The 20267-nt window shown below is 43.0% G+C and overlaps 1 protein-coding gene across 1 annotated transcript in view; it reads right to left on the bottom strand.

The window, feature by feature from the left end:
• Window positions 1-2346: 2346 nt before the first annotated feature.
• Window positions 2347-20267, bottom strand: part of ehmt1b (euchromatic histone-lysine N-methyltransferase 1b) — a 61732-nt gene continuing 43811 nt past the window's right edge. The window contains exons 16-26 of the mRNA XM_083638510.1: window positions 20100-20201; window positions 17668-17772; window positions 16956-17110; window positions 13335-13505; window positions 13038-13182; window positions 12839-12916; window positions 10716-10831; window positions 9094-9180; window positions 7298-7382; window positions 4170-4345; window positions 2347-3644 (exon numbers count right to left, since the gene is read on the bottom strand). Coding sequence (XP_083494636.1) covers window positions 3455-3644; window positions 4170-4345; window positions 7298-7382; window positions 9094-9180; window positions 10716-10831; window positions 12839-12916; window positions 13038-13182; window positions 13335-13505; window positions 16956-17110; window positions 17668-17772; window positions 20100-20201 — 1410 coding nt within the window. The 3' untranslated portion in view covers window positions 2347-3454. The remainder of the gene's footprint in view (window positions 3645-4169; window positions 4346-7297; window positions 7383-9093; window positions 9181-10715; window positions 10832-12838; window positions 12917-13037; window positions 13183-13334; window positions 13506-16955; window positions 17111-17667; window positions 17773-20099; window positions 20202-20267) is intronic.

The raw sequence follows: 20267 nt of genomic DNA, 5'->3' as shown, positions 1-20267 counted from the left end.
AGAGCACGCTAGCCCTTGGCCATTGAGATTGTCTCTTTTGAAATAAATAACACAGCAGAGCTGAAAGCATTTTTCAAAATAAAGCTCACTCGTGAGCTATGGTAGCCTACTCTCACAGAACTGCAAACGTTCGACAAGAATCGAATGGCTTTAGCGCACTGTTGATTATTAAAACTACAACAGGGCAGCCACAAAAGCAGGGATGCAAACTCATGGAGTGAAAAAGCTGACAGATACCAGGGCAGACACAAAACGACTCAGAAATCCTATTGTGGGATTAAAAAAAGGTGACTGCCTAAAGGTGTCTAGTTTGCATCTCTGCAAAAGGGAAATATTATTAAGAGCTTTTCTGGAAATGTATGCTGAGCAGTGAGAAAGAAGGGGTAGTGACAGATTCAAGTCTTGAAGTGGACCTGAAGAAGTACAGACAACTTCAGACGAACTTACCATAAACCACAGTCGATCGCCTCTCTGCCCATCTGGAGGTGTGAGGAACGGATCTCTTCATATTGCACAAGGCTTTTCAGCAAGATAAATCAAATAAACTGTAACAATGTAACAATATACTGTAACAATGTAACAATATACTGTAACAATGTAACAATAAACTGTAACAATATACTGTAACAATGTAACAATATACTGTAACAATGTAACAATAAACTGTAACAATATACTGTAACAATGCAATTCTAAGTAAAGCGCCTATTTGAAGCTCACACAATGCATGTATGGCTGCTTCAGGACAGGAGGTAGGCACCCTTTTAGGCACAAGGATACGGGCACAAAAACAAGCCTCCGTTTTCCCACCTTGGAATGCGGAAAGACTGTTTCCTGTCCTGCCAGTTAAGAACCTTGTTATCAGACCAAAATGTCTTCAATGCTCAAGGAGAAATCTCTCTGATTTAATTATCAACTCCGTTTTCTCTGTCCGCCCTGGTAATCAGGAAGGGAGCAATCATCGTCTCGTTTATGAGAGCTAAAAGGCCTGCAGATGCACAGTCAAGAGGCACTTCCTGACTGCAGATATTTTGAATCCACATCCCACAGGCTGTTTGTTACCATAGCAGCTAATGAACGCCCCGTTTTGCAGCAGCCCAGAATGAACTATCCTCCCTGTTTTGAGTTTTGTTGTAGGTTATGATGTCATCAGTTTGAAAGAGCTCTTCAGCGGCTCTGGAGATCACAGCACAGACTGCTGGAAACAAACGAGAGGCTTGGAAAGTCCCAAACTCATGAAGGAAAATGGAGTTATAGTTAAGTATATATATATATATATATATATTATAGTTATAGTTAAGTGGGAAGTGTCAGCCTTAGTTATGACACAGCTGCTGTTGGTTTCAGCGCCAGACCCCGAGCCCTTCTGTCAGAACTGCACTGCTGCTCAGTTCATACCGGGTCAAATTGACTGCGCACTGGGGGTTGAAGTTCCTCTAATATTATGCTTGTGGTAGACAAGATAAGGAGATAAACGCAAAATCTTCCTAGACCTGATGAATCTATGCAAAATGACAACGCTGAATAAATGGTAAATGGACTGCATTTATATAGCGCTTTTAGCCAAAGCGCTTTACAATGTGCCGACATTCACCCATTCACACACCGAAGGCGGCAAGCTGCCACGCAGGGTGCTGCCACAGCCATCGGGAGCAATTTGGGGGTCAGTGTCTTGCCCAAGGACACGTCGACATGCGGACTGGAGGAGCCGGGATCGAACCACCAACCTTCTGATTAGTGGACGACCCGCTCTACCTCCTGAGCCACAGCCGCCCCATGAATATAATATAAATAAAAAAATGTACAGGTTATGAAAGTGCAGATTGTATGCTTTCAAATAATGTGCTATACATTGAAATCTGAAAATAGTTGAAGATTTGCTTATTTGAATGTTGGTACTCCAAAAAGCAACATTCAGAGAAAATCACCCTGAAAGTTGAACAAGCTTGGTTTGCCTTGAATAAGCTTAGTTTGCTAACAAATTAATAAGCATTTAGCGATCCCCAAACTGTTATTTGTTATATTGAATGCATTCAACATCTAAACTTGGAAAAAAGTGAATAACCATTTTATTTAAAAAAAACACCCTTTTATCTTGATTCGTGTGATTTCAGTTACTTGTTACCCGTTTCACCAGACCGTGTCTCATTTAAGCTAAATAGGTGTGCCTTCCAAATTGGCAAAAAGTATAAAGCCATATCAGGATTAATGCATTAGTAGTAAATTTATTGAAAAAGATACAACCAATTAGATGGATGGTTCACGGTCCAGAAATATGTAACAGAAAGAAAAGGAAGTGCATTATAACCTCTTTTTTTTCTTTTGTTATACCTTCAAGATTTTGCACAACAGTCACTGCTTTACTAACAACATTTAAAAAGACATGAGGATAACGGGTTGGCTTCTGTCAACAAAATTAAAACAGGCTAACTACAGTAACTACAGTTAGAAAACCGGAGGTGAAGTAAACATAAAAAACTTAAAACGTTCTCTTATTTTACAAACTATATTCACTTGGGTAATATAAAATGAAAACAAAAGTAAAACCTTTGTCAGCACCATTTGCTTGTTTTTCACTCCGTGTGAGTTAAATCAAATGGATTCTTCCACAGCTGTGGCAAAACATTTGACGCAAATAATAACCGTTAAACATGCTAAATAAAAAAGTTCAGCCAATTGATTCAAAGTAGCCTATATTCACCTCATTGTTGCGGAATGGTACACAGAAACGGCTTATTGGAAAAGCTATATTCACTTGAGTAACAAAAACAACATTTTCGGCACCATTTCCTTAATGTAGTCAATCAACAAGTGTGGCACATTTTTAACAAGAGAGCCATCCTTTCTGAAATTGCTGAAGAAAAACATAAAAAGTGGCCAATTCTTAAAAAAAAGTTCAGCTCAGTTTGCTGGAATGATACAGGACAAATGAGCGTACAGGTCAAACACCAGCTGTACGCTGAGGTTGGCTTTGCAGAAGACAACATATCCCTCTTCACCAGTCCGGTTCCTTAACCATGAGTAAACCCATTACATTATTTCAATCCAATTTTCCTTAAAAAAAAAGTTCTCCCTCCAATTAAAGAAAAATGCAGGGAAAAGACCATCACTGTCAACAGATTGTGATGCGTTTGCTGTAGTACGCGTCTTCACTGCCCCCTACTGTTCATGTTACACACGTTTGAATAAAGGAGTAATGAGTTTCTGCAGGATTTGGTTGTGTGTCTAGACTTGTGATGGGCTTGATAGTCCTTAACAAGGTGACGGTCCATCATTTGAATCAGAAAGGGCAGATTTGCAGATACAGTACAAGTTCGTTGATAAAGGTTGGAGAGTCTATGGAGGAGGAAGACCGCCCTCCATGGGTCCAGAGGTCTAATATATATACCGTATATATATATATATATATATGTGTGTGTGTGTGTGTGTGGTGGTTGATGACTGGGAGCAGGGCTTAGGAAGGGCTTGAAGGACTGGTAGAAGAGCTGGTGTCAGGCAATGCGCTCGGCTGCTGCTGGTCCTCAGGTGTGCTGTCCGCCTGCAGCAAGGCCATGGCAGATGAAGAATACTTGCACTTGGAGGAGCCACACTCACAGCTGAACAGCTTGCTTTTGACTTCCCAGAAATGGTCCCCATAGTTAAATCTGACACAGGGAGGAGACAAAGTGAAGTGACAATATTACTTTACAATCCTTGACTCAAAACTTGCCTTTGTCTGAGGGTTTATAAAAACCTGACAGTGAGGAGTTTCACCAGTCCAGTTCCCCTCCCCCCCGAAAAGGTGCCCCGACTGACCAGAGGCAGCGACCAGGACACATACCCGTAACCCAGCTTCCCACCCGCAGACATGGCCAATTGTGCCTGTATTCACGCCCGACCAAGCCGGAGGTAACACGGGGGCTCGAACCTGTGACCCTCGTGTTGGTAGGCAGGGAATCTACCGCTGCACTCCCCGGAAGCCCATGGGCAGCAACAATTAAATTCTTGTTTTAATTCCCGCGAAACCATTTTTGGAGTGATGTGTTTTTATACATCTTGTTTTTACAGTATAAAATCAGACACCACATTTGAACAGTAGATGTTATGATGCATCATGCAGGGATTCTCAACAACAGTTGGCCAAGTAAGGTCTTTACGTCCTTCAAAGGAAAAGAGAAAAAAAAACGTACCCAAGCTCCTCTCCAGCCTTGATGTTCTCACAGGCGAAGAAGGCGATGTGTGGGAAGCGAAGGTCCTGGTGTGTGGTGAAGACTCGACACGCAAACAAGTTGGGCTCGCACATGTGGTTGAAGAAGCGGCTGATGTTTCCATAGAAACGGGCATCGATGCAGTACAGGTCTTTCGGCTGGGAGGGAAAAGTGTGAGTGTAGAATGACTTACTAACAGAACAAAAAGATAGTTAGGTCCCAAATGTATCAAAGGAATACCATAGGTACCATAGTGGTTGATGAAACACAAGCAAGGGTCTTGAGAAATGGAAACACAAATATTTGACCAATGACTAGCAAACCCCCCCCCCCCCCCCCCCACACACACACACCACCCAAGATTTGAATACCAACACCGAAACTTTGTGATAAATAGGTGATAAATAGGTTAAGTAACAAAATGTGAGTTTTAACCCTCTGCCATCTAAGTCATTCTTTCCTATGTTTGGTCCGTCTGGTCTCCTTGTGTAATAATGTTCGTATAACCTTGACCCTGTAATGCACAATCAAGTGATAGACTTTTTTCCAGGACAAGCTGGACTATTAGAAAATGTCTGCTGCAATGATGAATATATTAAATGTTATATGACCATAAATACAAAAGAAAAAACTGAACAATCAACAGAAATGTATTCAAATCAAAACAACAAAAACAACAACAAAAATTTGGCAATTGAAAATTGTTCTCCTAAGTCTTAGTGATGCTGGGGGGGGAATAAACATAACTTGCACACATCAAAAACTATTTATATTTTTCACAAATAAGTCCCTTTTCACCCAATAAGTTATTAGTCTCCAAAGGGCCAGTGTAGTTTAAAGGTCCCAATTCGTGCAGCTGTAACCTCTTAAAAACGTGTGTCTCTGGTCCATAAAACATGATTCTGGATTAATTTGTCGAAAATATAGCAACCCCGTTTGTTCTGACGGAGTTGTCACTTCCTCATCTCGTTGCGTCCCAAGAATGGTCTGTTTCTATAATATATTCAGAACTAACAGTTCCCATTGGCCGCTGAGGGAGAGCCCGCCCCAGGCTCCCAGCGGCCAATCAGATTAGCGTCTGTGGACCAGCACGCTAGGTTGTGTCCACAACTAACGTTAGCAATGAGCTATCGCTAACTTAACGGTTGCTACGCTAAAGAGGACATCTCAAAATGCCTAGACTTACCGAATGCACCTCCGCAGTTGCTGGATCACGTACAGTTGACGTCGCTCCAGCTATAAGTGTTAATTTTGTGGCTATAGACAAAATGGTGCAGGTAGCTTGTGTGAGAGAGACGCGCGCAGTATGTTTAAGGACCCGAGTGACATCACATTAACCCGTCTGGGGGAACAGAGTGTAAGGGGCGTGGCTTGAAGGAGACTGCAGGGGGAAGCTGGATAGGGACAAATCCAACTCTGGCAGTTCTGAGGTTGTGACCACTCATTACAGGGAGGGATGACAGCAGTATACTGTATATGCATTTACAAGTAAAAACAGCTTTTGCACGGAATGGGACCTTTAAGGCTGGATTACAAAGTTTCTGAAAGGGCTGCAATCACAGCGGGGCCGTCCTACTAACCGTGCAGCGCTTAGCTTTCAGAGGGGGAAAAACAGTAAGTGAATCAGCCAATAGCACTCCAGATATATTCAATGTAACATTCAGATTATATTTTTCCTATCAAATATGATATCGCTGACTCTTTTCTGAAGGTGCTTTTCGATGTGCTGAAGTTGTTTTCCCTCTAATCGTAATTCTCCAAAGGTGTGTTGTTGATCATCTACCTTAATATCCAGGCTGTACAGGTAGGAGGAGTCTGTGTGTTGTTGATAATCTACCTTAATATCCAGGCTGTACAGGTAGGAGGAGTCTGTGTGTTGTTGACACTCTACCTTAACTCATTGAGTGCCAAGGACGAGTATGTTCGTCAATTGCGTTTTTTGACGGTGGGACGTGGATCAAAGCCAGATCCATCTCCTGTGAAAGTATGGTGGATGTTGAATGTGTAAAAGCTATTTTAGGGACCCATTAGGTGGCGACAGTGCTCTCCAGATTAGAGAAAGGCGAGGAAAAAAGAGAGAAGTCATGGGGAAACGGAAATCGCATCGATATGCATGAAGCATAACGTTAGCTGTGCCTGTGAACAGCAGTCAATCTGCTGCCACAATTGAGCCCCTCCGTCTCCGCTGCGATAGCCCCTCCATATGATTTAGTTGCCGACACCAGCGTCTTTCTGAAAAGTTACATTATTCTCAGCTGGGAGCCGGCGACAGGCTGTGAAAAAGCGGGGTGCAGCGCAAACGCAGAGCAAACGCACTCGCAGCAGAGCCCCAGAGACACTCCCACGGAGGAGGAGGAGGGGGGTGGGGCACGCAGGGCACTACAGCATACAACCATTGACAGTAAACACAGACCCAGGCAGCAGGCTCGATGCACAGAGACAGGCAAACAAGCTAGAATATCTGATGCCCACCAGCAGTAAATCAAGACCAGCAAGAAGGTGTAGGGTCTGCGCATGCAGGGGCCAGCGCTGCTGGTTGCAGCTAAAAAATATTATTTGGCCAAACAAAATTCCTTTGTTTTCACTGTTTTATTGAAGGAAATTATTTTTGAGGTGTCATTACATCAGAAAATATTAGCTTCAGAGTCAATGATGTGCTTGAAATGCTTCCTTTCACAAAAGGCTGAATATCTCAGATTCTAAATTGAAACGTGTGTTTTTGCTGAAATCAACCTATCTTCTCCGGCTGATAACTAAAGAATGGAAAATGATATCAATAAACTTTTTTTTGCAGATGATAGAAGAGAGTCTCATCGTTCTTTGTGCGTGTTCGGTGTTTACATAGTAATATCACACAATATTCTGTGTGCCTCGAGAAATCACTGAAAACGCTCTGAAACTCTGGCACTGGGAGCGTCCGTTCTCCAAAAGTGGCTGGCACTCAATGAGTTAATATCCAGGCTGAACAGGTAGGAGGAGTCTGTGTGTTGTTGATACTCTACCTTAATATCCAGGCTGAACAGGTAGGAGGAGTCTGTGTGTTGTTGATACTCTACCTTAATATCCAGGCTGAACAGGTAGGAGGAGTCTGTGTGTTGTTGATACTCTACCTCTACCTTATTATCCAGGCTGAACAGGTAGGAGTCATTTTGCCTCATCTCTGCTTCCGCTTCCGAAATGATTTCCCCTACGTACCTGTGGAACAGGAAGTTACTTGTTAATAGTTAATAACTTGTTAAAGGCAAGGAAGCTTCATTGGAGATTTTTCAATGCTGATACTGGTTCCAAAACCTTAAACTGATACAGACATGAAAACAATACATTCTGGATTTATTTATCTATATTTATATCTATAAAATTGAGTAAGGGCTCTGTCTGTTTCTCTGTCCCACTGATGCGGTCATCAGTGATTTCATAAATTGTGACATCATCAGTGATGTCAGAGGCATTGTGACATCATACACACACACGAGACAGACACACACACACAAAGTCCCAGTAGTCGTGTTTCCATTACCCTCAGAAATGCGCAAAATCTAAATATCACAATAGAAATTGGGTAATGGAAACACGTAAATTTCGAAAAACCTCCCAAATATCGCAAAAAGTTTTTGCGCTCTCATGAGGTGGTTTTTCAGGCGTGTCGATATAGCAGTTTATCGCAAAAGTGTAATGGAAACACATTTTCCGCATTTGCACGTCATGTGACCCATCTTCTCCTTTGGAGAAGGAGCGGAAAATAAGTTTGGTAAGTAAGGTTCGATAAGCCGTGGCAAAACCTCCGCAGCAAGTGGAAAACTTTGAAGCAACGCTACCTAGCAGAAAGATGAGTGTTGTGCGAAAGCGGAGCCGGGGAAAATAGATAATGTTTAATGGCAGAAATCGGTCCATGGTGACAGGCTGCCTGTGTGCGCGGCGAGATGAGGGGATGAAAAGCACACACCGGTGCGGTGCTGCTGACTGAAGTGAATAGGCCTACAGTGACTGTGAGTAATACATTACACACGTTTCAGGTGCAATGTTATAATTATAATACACACAACATTCTGATTATTGCACGGCACAAATCAGCCTTTTCCCCCCTCCATCTCTAAATCGGACCAGTTGTATTAGGCTACCTTTTTTCCTCTGTCTGTTGCGCTCACTGCATTCACCGTAGCCAGCAACATTGCCACTCATTTTCTTTTGAATTGATAATCAGGCTCGTTTAGGCTATATGCGTTGTAACTTCATGTTGTGATTTGCATTGACCATTGGTTGGATTTGAGCATGCAGGGGACGGGATATGCGGCAGATCCCTGTGCGTAATCACTGTGGCAGCTGCTGGTAACGGGGAATTGCGTTCAGGTGTGTGCGCCGTCACTCAAATTCAACTTCAATGGAAACGCCTACAAGTCGCAATTGTACATTGTCGAAGTTGTAGAAATATCGCAATTATTTTGCGAAAAACTGTAATGGAAACACAGCTAGTGATACAGAAATTTATTGTTGATATTCAACAAAAGAAATTCTAACTAACTGCAACCCCAGTCACTGAATATCAGCAGACTACCTTTTACACATCCAAGTATGGTCTGACAGTCAGTCGACTATTAGTGACACATTAAAGTGAACGCGAGCATCAGCATTGAACTATCCAAATAAAGTGCGGCCAAAATGATGAGTATGTGTGAAAATGGAGGAAATAAGTGGGGGGACTTACTGGCATATAAAGGTTCCTTGGGGGATGTACTTACTGGCATATAAAGGTTCCTTGGGGGATGTACTTACTGGCATATAAAGGTTCCTTGGGAGATGTACTTACTGGCATATAAAGGTCCCTTGGGGTATGTACTTACTGGCATATAAGGGTTATTTGAGGGATGTACTTACTGGCATATAAAGGTTCCTTGAGGGATGTACTTACTGGCATATAAAGGTTCCTTGGGGTATGTCGTGCAGCGCCCGGACACCCCAGCCCTTCTTACTGGCCCTGAAGAGCTGAAGCCTGGCCCTGGAAGACGCAGAAGATCTTCAGTTCCACACATTTAGTTTTTCTCCTCAAAAGCAGACATTAACCAACGCACAGGATGTGATGTAACCCATCCCTTGTGCAATAGAGGTGAGCACCGCCGGTGTAGAAACCTTGGCTTGGATGAAAGAGGAGATGGGTTATCATGTGGGCACCTCCCATCACAGATGTTTAGTTGAATTAGGTCCACAACACCAATAAACACTCAACAATAGTGCCTGAAACTGCACAACATGTGTAACATTTGCGATTTTTACGTTACACCAGCTCTGTTTTTGTTCTGCCACTGTCTTCTGGTTGTGTTACGCCTATCTACATTTCACCTATGTGTAAGTTAACACAGTTATCTAGGTTTGCTTATTTTGTCCATAAACAGGTCAAGTTGTACTGTGAGGAATTTGAACGTACCACATAGGGTCACTTTTTTGTCTGTGTGTGTGTGTGTGTGTGTGTGTGTGTGTGTGTGTGTGTGTATGTGTGTGTTTGTGTGTGTGTGTGTGTGTGTGTGTGTGTGTGTGTGTGTGCTGGCATACAGTACTGTCACCCAATACAAGCTTCTCAGCTGCTCCATAGATAACCTCCTCTCATCCTACATTGAAGTGACATTGGTTTATGTAGCCTCCGTTTGGTTTACAGATGTGGTGATAAATAATAAGACAAATCTTGGCATTTACACACATTTATGGTTCAAATACAGATCTGATCTGGCAGCGTGCTGCAAGGACGTCCAGCGGTTACGGGAGCATTGAAGTAAACGGCTGCGTCTCTGAGACAACCTTTCTGACAAACTGACAAGAAGAGAAATGCATGTACACCCGGTGTAGCTGCGCCATAAGTTTTGGCGTCCAGGAACCAATCGCCCAACCTATCCACTGTCAACACTTATCAGAACCATACACAGCGATACTATACCATCTACACTATGCCTACCACGGCACACTATGCCTCACAAAACTACATCCAACAATATCTAGCCTTGCAACTGGTCTCAACAATAGGGATGGCTGACACCACTGGCTTAAACCTGCACACTCAGCGGTAAGAAATGATTATATCAGCAAACAGCTTAATTATGCATTCAATTACTTCAAGAGCTGAGCACAGTGCATCACCACCCACTTCTGTTACCATAGCGATCAGTAAACAGTTTGCTGAGTGTTGGACAATACTAGGTACAGTAGGTCACTAAGGTCAGGCCCTAGGCTGGTGCTGACTGTCTCTGTTGGGACTGTGAGTTGGCTTAGGGTTAGGTAATAATAATAATAATAATAATAATAATAATAATAATAATAATAATAATAATAATAATAATTGGTACAGTAGGTCAGGTCCTAGGCCGGTCCTGACTGTCTCTGTTGGGACTGGGAGTTGCTGGCCTATGTCTGTTGATATTTCCCCATCCCTAGCTTCCCCTGACAGCCTTCAAAACAAAAAGAGTATAGAAGATGATTGAGTTGGTCTACTTGTATTTGTGTATGCATGTTGTACTTCCATCAGTTCCATCAAAATTATAATACCTTAGTCCATTTTGCACAACGCGGTTCTTGCAGGTCCTCCAACAGGAACAAGCATGGTTACACTCAAAGATGAGGGGAGGCTCCTCTAGGCAGAATTCAGGTAGAAGACGACCAGCCTAAAGGATAAAAAAACAAAACATGATGGTTCCATGGATTTATTATTTTTCAAATGAAAGAAGAGTGTGTATTATATCAAGATTGATTTAGACAAGAAGTTCGCCTGAACCTTTCAAAGACCTTGATAACCTGAAATAATGCGTCACTATAACAGACCTCCTCAGATGTTTTGGACTTTTCATTATGCAGACTGCAGAGTATTGCAGCAACAAAGGAACAAACCTGCTATTGTTTCAATGAGTAGTCTGGTTTCCATCCACCTCTTTTTATGCAAAATGTCAATTTGCGCATAAAAAAACTGAGTGGAAACGCTTCACAAAAGCCTCCAAATATCGCAAAAAAGTGTTCACGCTTGAGGGAGGTGGAAAAGTCGGGTGTATCGATAAAAGGAAAATGCGATACGTACGGTGGAAACAGATTAAGCGATATTCCGTTGTCTCTCCATTCAAAAACCACGCAGTTTCCCTTGATCGCTGCAAAACATGACATGCGTGTAGCCTCCACACAACAGGGTTACTACACACGGTAAATAATGCCATGGTAAATACGCAGCACAATACCCGTCATGGTAAACAGAAGAAGACTGGGATATTAACTTTAACGCGACTCACTTCTAGAATTGAATGAAATTGTATTCACTACTATCTGATCTATCTAGCAGCTGATCAGCAGAGGCAGACAGCCTCAAACACCAGGTGAGTGACAGCTCTGTAATTCGCATAATAGCAGCGGATGGAAATGCAAATTATTCCGCATTTGCCGACTTTCGGAAAATTCGATTCAAATTTGCGATACCTTTGGATGGAAACCCAACTTGTGTCTCATTGCGTCATTTGGCCGTTGATAGGAAAACGTGAATGAGAAGTGATGAGATGTGCATGTTGATCCACATGCTGATGTTAAGAGATTGCAAAGTGCCACACATACTATGCATCACCAATTCAGCTGAAAAGAGAATCAGAGACCAAAAGGGTCTGTGCTTCTCTAAGCAAATTAATTAGTACTATTCAGAAGGGAAGTGAAGAAAGAATAACATGGTGGAGTAGAGATGACAATGAGCAGACGTCATCAAATGAGGTGCACCTGGTTTAATGCTCATGAGATGATTTCAGTAATGCAGCCAGGAATATCCAAGCAACTACAGCTTGTCAGGTATAATTATATTATAATTAATATATATATATATAACTACAGGTATAATGACTTCAAACCTTTCAAAGATCATTTCAAGATTCAAGATTTTCTTTATTGTCATTTCTTTGTGCACTTTCGTACAATCAAGAATGAAATAGCGCTCCTCCTAGATAGAAAGTTAAAATGAGCATTTACAAAATATTTACAATACTCACTGTACATGGGCCATACTTAGTGGGTGTTCTCTAGTGCCACATAAAGCAAGGAATCTGTGTGTGTGTGTGTGTGTGTGTGTGTGTGTGTGTGTGTGTGCGCACGCGTCCTTCGCATATCTCGAGAACTGTTTGTCTGATCTAGTTCACAATTGGCAGGTGTGCCGGGTGGGGACCCAAGGATGTGCAGTCAGATTTGGTGTCAATTTGGACACGTATGAATAAACCTTGAATAGGCTAAACAAGCTCTGTGCAGCAGAAGAGCTAATAGATCTTAATGATGTGAAACTGATACATAGAGACAGTCTGTGTCTCGTCATAGACGCTGGGGTAGCTGGCTGGGGGCGTGGTCAGGGTGGGGTAAATTCTCCCGTTCTCCCCATTGAGCATAGTTAGCATTTACTGCTAGCCCAGCCCAGGCAGACAGGATCCGTGACAACCACCGCAGTAAACGCACATCTGAACAGACGTCTATGTACCTGCTCTAGAATCCCCAATGCTGTAGTGTAGAGCCACAGCACCGTCCTTTGGTGAGTCAGCCCATTGAGATATATGGGGGGGTTTTACCCCACTCGCACGCCTCCGTAGTAACATTTTGTGGGCGTTCCCACACAGACCGACTCATCTATAGACACACATCCCCATCACATCCATCCTTACCTTGTCATACCAGCAGTGCAGACTGAGTTGTCCACACATGCAGATACTTGCTGAGCAGTCTTCCTTACATACGCAGTACTGTGAGCCACAAATGAAGAACAGAGGAAAAGCAATAGTCAATTTAATATCACCAAGAAAAACTCCTGTTCCCTTGACAATGCCATTAACTCCAATGCAATAATTTGCCCATCTAACTCACCTGTAAGTGTGTGATGTTCCTATCAATGTTCATGGGAGAGGTGAGACAGTTTTCATGGATGTATTTGTAGTTGTCGGGATAAGGCTCACTGTCCACGGAGTTGACACATGGAATGGGAATGCACTCATGCCCCCGAGCTATGTCACTGTAAATGGAGGAGGGACTGGTTAGGGGCTATCACAGTTTTACTAAAGCCCCGGAAATCAGAAAAATCGCCTAGGCGAGATATGATGATTTTGATGAAGTCTCATGAGCGCCTGCAGTGATGGGCAAAGCATGGCAAAATGTTGGACCAACCAGCAAAGGACTCGTTCCTCCCCCTGAGCGGGCTTGTTGTTCTTGGCCTCCCTGTATTTCCGGTTGGCCTGCAGGGTGGCCCAGGCCTTGGAGTTGTGGCTGCAGCAGTCTGGAGGAGTTTCCCCCTCGCGGTTCTTCACAAACACATCTGCTCCTCGAGACAGGAAGAGCCTGAGGGACCAAGCACCACATTTCAGTGAGCATTTTCAACATGGACATTCCTCTTTTGGGGGAATCCTTGTGTTCTCACTAATACAGGAACAACTAATTATCCAATTTACATTTTAGAAAACCTTTCCTAAGGCAGTGGTTCTCAACGTGGGGTCCGGGGTCTCACCAGGGGTCCTTGAGGGGGTTCTGTTCTATCCTATGTTCTGTCCTATGTGGGATTCGAAATAACGAAGGTTATGCCAAACCCCACATAGGTTACGCTAAAACCACCACCGCAAAGCGTCCGACCTGTAGTTGACCAGTCGGCAGGAAAGTATCGCGGGACTTCACGAGACTTGGTGACCGAGATCACGTTTGAGGTAATTTGGTCCCTGGGAGAGACCAGGAAATAGCCTGGGGGGAAATATCACTATGGTGGATGTTGACGGATCAGATTATGGCGATATGCGGCGAAAACGGGAATAAAAATAGCAATTTAGATGCAGGAAAGACAGGCTCACACTTGGCCCCAAATCAGCTCCATTTTACGACTGACTTGGACGCTATTGATCTCAAAACAACGCTAGGACGGCCAGAAACGCCGCGGAGATCGCTGGGTGAGTGGCCAAATCATAATTAATGCCAGGAGATGGGTCCAGGTTAAAAAAAAACGAAATTCTCCTTTTAGTAGCCTAATTAGCGTCCGTAGCCTACTCCGTTCTGAAAGACGACGCCCGCATATCAAACAGCTGCAGTCTGCATAACGTTCGTCGGGGGAATAGTATAGGCCAGGGGCACTCAATTAAAATTCTAAGAGGTCCAGATAGAGAAAATGTCCTCAAGCGAAGGTCCGGAACATTGAGCTTGCGTTATGATTCAGTGGCATTGAACTTAGGCTACTTCAATGATTGCAGTAGCCTAATGGTACAATGTCTGTATGTAGTCAATGACTGACTGTTAAATCAAAATAAACATCAATAATGTTTATTTACAGTTTTCATATTTAACTGGATTAATTATAAATAACTAGCCTATACTAATAATAAATACATGTTCTTTTCTCATTTCAAGTAAAATAATGGCTGCATTTAGAAATAACACAACAGAGTGCTTTGGAAAAATTTGCATCTTAAAATAAAGTGCTTTAATTTTATAAAAATAAGTTCCCCCTTTTCTTCCTTTTCTTAACTCCATTTCACATTTTATCAGTCAGGCTCTCAGCCAACAAACCTCCTTTTCTCTTGATAGAAGTGAGCTCCCACTCTGTTTGTCTGTCCCTGCCTGCCTGTCTGTCTGTCTTTCTATCTATCGGTCGCTCGCAATGCAAACTTTGCATGCCGTTGGGCAGTGAATGTGTGTGCGCCCTGTATTTGAGTGTGTGTGTTTGCTCATGTGTGGCACTTCCATAGACAGCTGGTCAGGATCGCATCACACTTCACGAGACATACTGGTTTTGAACTGCTCGTGAGACCAATGAATGAACATGAGTCTGCCTGCTCTGGATTAAAACTTAAGCTTTGTTTTCGCGGTCTACTCGTTTCTTTTGAGCACGCGATGTGAAATACTTCTCTCGACTCTCGCATTGCTCTGAGTCTCGCCTCTCCTCCGTCCGTGTGTCAACTCTCCCGCAGCAGCAGCAGGCAGAATCGATTCGCTTGTTGATTGGCTGAGTAGCATCACGTGTGATGATTTACAGTGCATGCATTGGTCTGTGAGCTTCCTGACAGATAAACCAGTACCGCAAAGGCTAGAAAAGCATGTGCCGGTTAAAATAGAAATGCTCCGTGAAAATGTAACTATTCAGTGATTTGTAGGTTATAGGGCTCGGTCCGGATAGGACGGCGTCTGGGTCCGGATGCGGACCGGAGTCCGGACTTTGAGGATCACTGGTATAGGCTATAAATGCACATGACTACTTAACGTTAGTAGTTTTTGTAGGGAATGCACAAGTGGCTAGCTAGACAGATTGCAGTTCTGGAGCTGGTTTCCAGAGGGAATATCGTCAGACCAACTCACCACAGACAGCTATAGTCCTCTGAAGCGTATTATTATATCCGTTAATTTTACCTAGGCTACTAATGTCAACATCGTTTGAGCATAAAGCCTATTGATGTTTACCCCTATGAAGCCTAACCTACTACAGGCACGGAGCATTCCTCCTGCCGCATGATTGTATAGGCAGGCTAATTTTTTTACTTTCTATCTGTCTTTCTTGCTGCATGAGGTGATTTCCCCTGTAATTTTTTTATGAAGCATTCACACTGTTCCGGCTTGGTGCTCCGACGCTTTCAAGTGGAGGCGGGTTGCCTGCTAATACGGTGCTGTGACAAGCTCTGCTCCCGGGACAAAAGGCGTACAAGAATTACCCACCAATCATGACTTTCACATCGGAGGCGCGGATCCTATTTTCCGTGCATTTTTCGGCTTTCAAGGCCGGTGTGAAAGAGCCTATTGTAACTTGCTCCTGAAACCTGGTAGCCTACACAGGGAAACTTTCATGCAACTTTAATTGCATGAAACTTAGGCGAAACCAAGTTGCAAATGAATTGCATGGTGTAAATCCTTCTGAAATGCACTTGAAACTTCTCTGAAACTCAGCTGCAACAGTTGCAAAACTCAACTTTGTGAAACTAGTTTCATGCAACAGCCAATCAAAACGCTGATAACAGCTGATCACATAGGCTGTCAGCTGATCACGTAGGCTCTCTCAAAGTAGCCAGCGAGCGCCACAAGAAAAACCATTACAACACCTCTGAATTGATATTCTCCAGTGAGAAAACGATACGGAATAAGATACAAAGATGCAGAATGACAATTCTCACTTGATTTGAATATAGTGATACAAAAAACAATAATACAACAGATTAAAAATGACCAATCTTTTAGTGGAATAAGCTGCAGTGTTGCATGAGACTTGATTATTTGTTAATTGCTTTGTGTAACTGTGAAGTTGCACGGAAATTAGGTTCCATGCAACTTGCAACTAGTTGTGTGAAAGTTTCCCCATGTAAAGCCAGCCAAGTGCATCAATATTAGGTGTAAAATCACCAGCCTGATCAATTGGAATGACTTCTCAGTGCAATTTTCACTTGCAAAGGATTGGACCCTTTGGCGGGCTGGTTCTGGCCCCTGGGCCGTATACTTGACACCCCTGATTTAGAAGAATGACTGTTTTCATTGTTGTGTCTCTACCTACAATAGAGACAGTCATGGAATTCTGGACAAAATCATATCCAACAATAAAATACTTTCATATTTGGGTCCAAGAGACAAAATCTCATCAAATGGGGGTCTGTGGCTCTAATGTGGACTAAATTAGGCATCCATGATTTTTAAAAAAAGGTTGAGAATCACTGTCCTAAAGAATTAGATTGTATGTTTCCCCAAATTGGGAAGTGGGTTAGGGTTAGGGCCAAACTGTCTGAATATATGAATAAATAAAAGTTAAAAAAACAACAACACACAACTCACGTGACACATTCCAGACGATTTTCCCGTGCAGCGATGTGCAGCGGAGAGTCTCCGTGGACGTTGACAGCTTGGAGATCATAGTGAGCATTCAGGAGCATCTCGGAGATCTCCACACTACCAGAGAATGCTGCCCAGTGAAGGCAGATGTTTTCCTCCTAGAAAAAGAGCAATAATTAATTAGATAATATTAGGCTATAATCCTTAGTTATCAAATTATTAACACAGACTATACGAGTACAGATTGGGTACAGTTCCATGGCGTATTTGAAGCAGTGACAGAAATATTAGGTTACATGGCTTGCTAGTTAATGTTGGCAAACATTGCGTACAGCATATTAGTTCTAATATATCTGATTATGTGTCTTACAATCTTTTTTTTATATATACAGTATATTGTACATCGCCATTGTATTGCAGGAATCTTTGCAAACTGATCAATGAGAAACCCACAAGTATGTTCTCCCAATTTGTGACGTCATCAAAATTAATTTGCATGCAAAATTATAATTATGTAGGTTGTGTGAAAAATGGCAGCTAAGAACTTCACAGAAAAACAATGCAGATTTATTTTTCATATGATCTTACACATATCCGAAAACTGTAACCCGTTTTGCAGGCATTCATTTCTTTTTACAGTTATTGAGAGTTGATTTGAGTTAAGTCGTGGACCAGTGATGTCATTTGTGCATGAATGACATCACAACATACCAACCTTGTCCCTGATGCTGATGTCTGCCCCTTTAGACAGAAGCAGATTCACCTGGTCCAGATGTTTGTACTCCGTAGCCCAGATCATGGCTGTCCAACCACCATCATCCTAAAGAAGAAGAATGCATTTAAGTTTAGCAAACAGACTGCAGATCATCCGAGTTAAGACAAAAAGTAAGGAACATTGAAGCTCCCCACAAATTTCTAATACCCAAAGATGATATTAAATGTAATATTGAAAGAGCAATTGAATCCTTTTCCCAGTCCCATATCAGAATACTATTCTATCAGAGCACTCAAACACTAAACCTTTAGTGTGTAGGGGTTCTTCCAAGGATGAACTGAGCCATTACGTCACAGTCACCTTAATGGCTACCTACTGACCTGCAGCAAGGTCAGACATTTCCAACAAAGACACAGATGTACTCTTATGCTAAGCTCTGCACACTCCCACACACGCGCACGCAAACACACACACACGCAAACACACACACACACACACACACACACACACACCAGAGGCTCTACTGGCATCACAGAGTATTGATGGAAGCACTTTTCCTCCTGTTTCCAAATTAAATTGAAGACAAAAAAATTATTTAAATTTGAACTGAAACTCTTAAAGTCCCTGGAAAACAAAATCCACAAAAACCTTCTAACTATTAACTCATTGAGTGCCATGGACGTCTTTCGACGTCCAATTAAATAGTGACGTAGAGTGCCACGGACGTCTTTCGACGTCCAATGCGTTTTTTGACGGTGGGACGTCGATCAAAGCCTTCCGCATTTCCTGTACAACTATTGTAGCTATTGGAGGTCTATAACCTATTTTACAGAACCCTTAGGTGGCGACAGTGCTCTCCAGATTACAGAAATGTCAGGAATACACAGCCTGAAATAGCCGTGATCAAAGTGAACCCGCTCATGCTGCAGCCCAGAGCCATGTAGATTGTTCTGGCTGCAACTGACGGGGGCTGCGAACACAGTCAATCCGCGCACACAACTGAGCCCTTCTGCCTCTGTCTATCTGTCAGCATAGTTTCTCCACACGATTAGCCGCTAGAAAAGCAGCAGCCGACAATGAAAAGCCAAACCTTTTACTGCAGTCCGCGTGTGGCTTCTCCATGTTGCGCTGCCTGGGAGGCGGCGCACCAAAAGCACTCCGAAAATAGACGCTGCGTGCGTGAGGCTGTGTGTTACTAGTGTGGGGAGGAGTTTTCAGCTGAGGGGGGGGGGGGGAGGGGGTTGGGGCACGCAGGGCAGGACACAACTACACCACATCACTACATCAGAAAATATTACCTAGAGTCAGTGAATGTGCTTGAAATGCTGCATTTCACAAAAGGCTGAATATCTCAGCTTATAATTTGAAATGCCTGAAAACGCTGAAAACAACCTATCTTCTCCGGCTCATAACTAAAGAACGGAAAATGGTATCAATAAACTTTTTTTTGCTGATGATACAATAGAGTCTCCTTGTTCTTTTTGCGTGTTCTGTGTTTACATAGTAATATCACACAATATTCTGTGGGCCTCGAGAAATCACTGAAAACGCTCTGAAAACTCTGGCACTGGGAGCGTCCGTTCTCCAAAAGTGGCTGGCACTCAATGAGTTAAATTTAGGGTCTTATGTGAGTAATTGTGTGCCTCAGAAAAGAGAGAGAATTACTTTCAACCCTAACCCCAAAAATCGACACTTTTCTACAAGATCTGGATTTCCATTTCCTCATTGAAGAGAGCGGAGCGCGCAGTGCTAAAATGCATGATCTTATCATGTCATAAGATTTCATCGAATCACACACACGCATGCACGCACACACTGACACACACACAGTAGCGCTGTGCACTCGCAGTGCAGCGGCGAGTGTGTTCGCCGAGCAACGCGCGAACACACACACACTCCATCTCTCTTTCCTTCTCTCTCTCTCTCCTTCTCAACGGAGAGAGAGGTCTCCTCCGAGCAGTCTCCTCCGAGAGAGAGAGAGAGAGAGGAAAAGACCTGCTGCAGACGGGACACGCCCACACAGTCCGCGGGAGAAAATACACTCTAAAATATAATTGATTCTCATGACTTTTGCCATGACTGTCAAACCTAAACTTATATACTTTGCGACATCATCATCATCATCATCATCATCATCATCATCGTTCAAATTTGGCTGGTGGCTTATTAAGATAGGTTCCTGTGATGTGATGAACTCAAAATGCTAAATAATAAAAAAAATATTTCTGGTTTCCAGGGACTTTAAGCTCTCATCTATTCTCGCTACTCCCACCTCCCCATGCTGCAGAGGACAGAGCACCTCAGGCGTTCCCTTGTGCCTGTGGCCATTGGACTGTTAAACACCATCAGTGACCCCCTGTGCCTGAAAAATGGCAGTTAATCTACAAAAATCATGTTCTTTTAATGGGAAATGAAGGGGAAAATGTACCAACCTGACAGTTTATGTCTATCAATCCTGTGCAGAGAAGGTGTTCAACAATATTGTAATGCCCAGACTTTGCCGCTAGGTGGAGACATGTGAACCCTTCTACATCCTGAGGAAAAGAGAATGAATCAAAATTATTAAACATCTCTAAAGTATCCAGATAAGCAGCTTACAA

This window comes from Poromitra crassiceps, assembly GCF_964638095.1.
Source record: "Poromitra crassiceps genome assembly, chromosome: 6".
Lineage (NCBI taxonomy): Eukaryota > Metazoa > Chordata > Actinopteri > Beryciformes > Melamphaidae > Poromitra > Poromitra crassiceps.
This window is presented reverse-complemented; position numbering and strand designations above follow the sequence as displayed.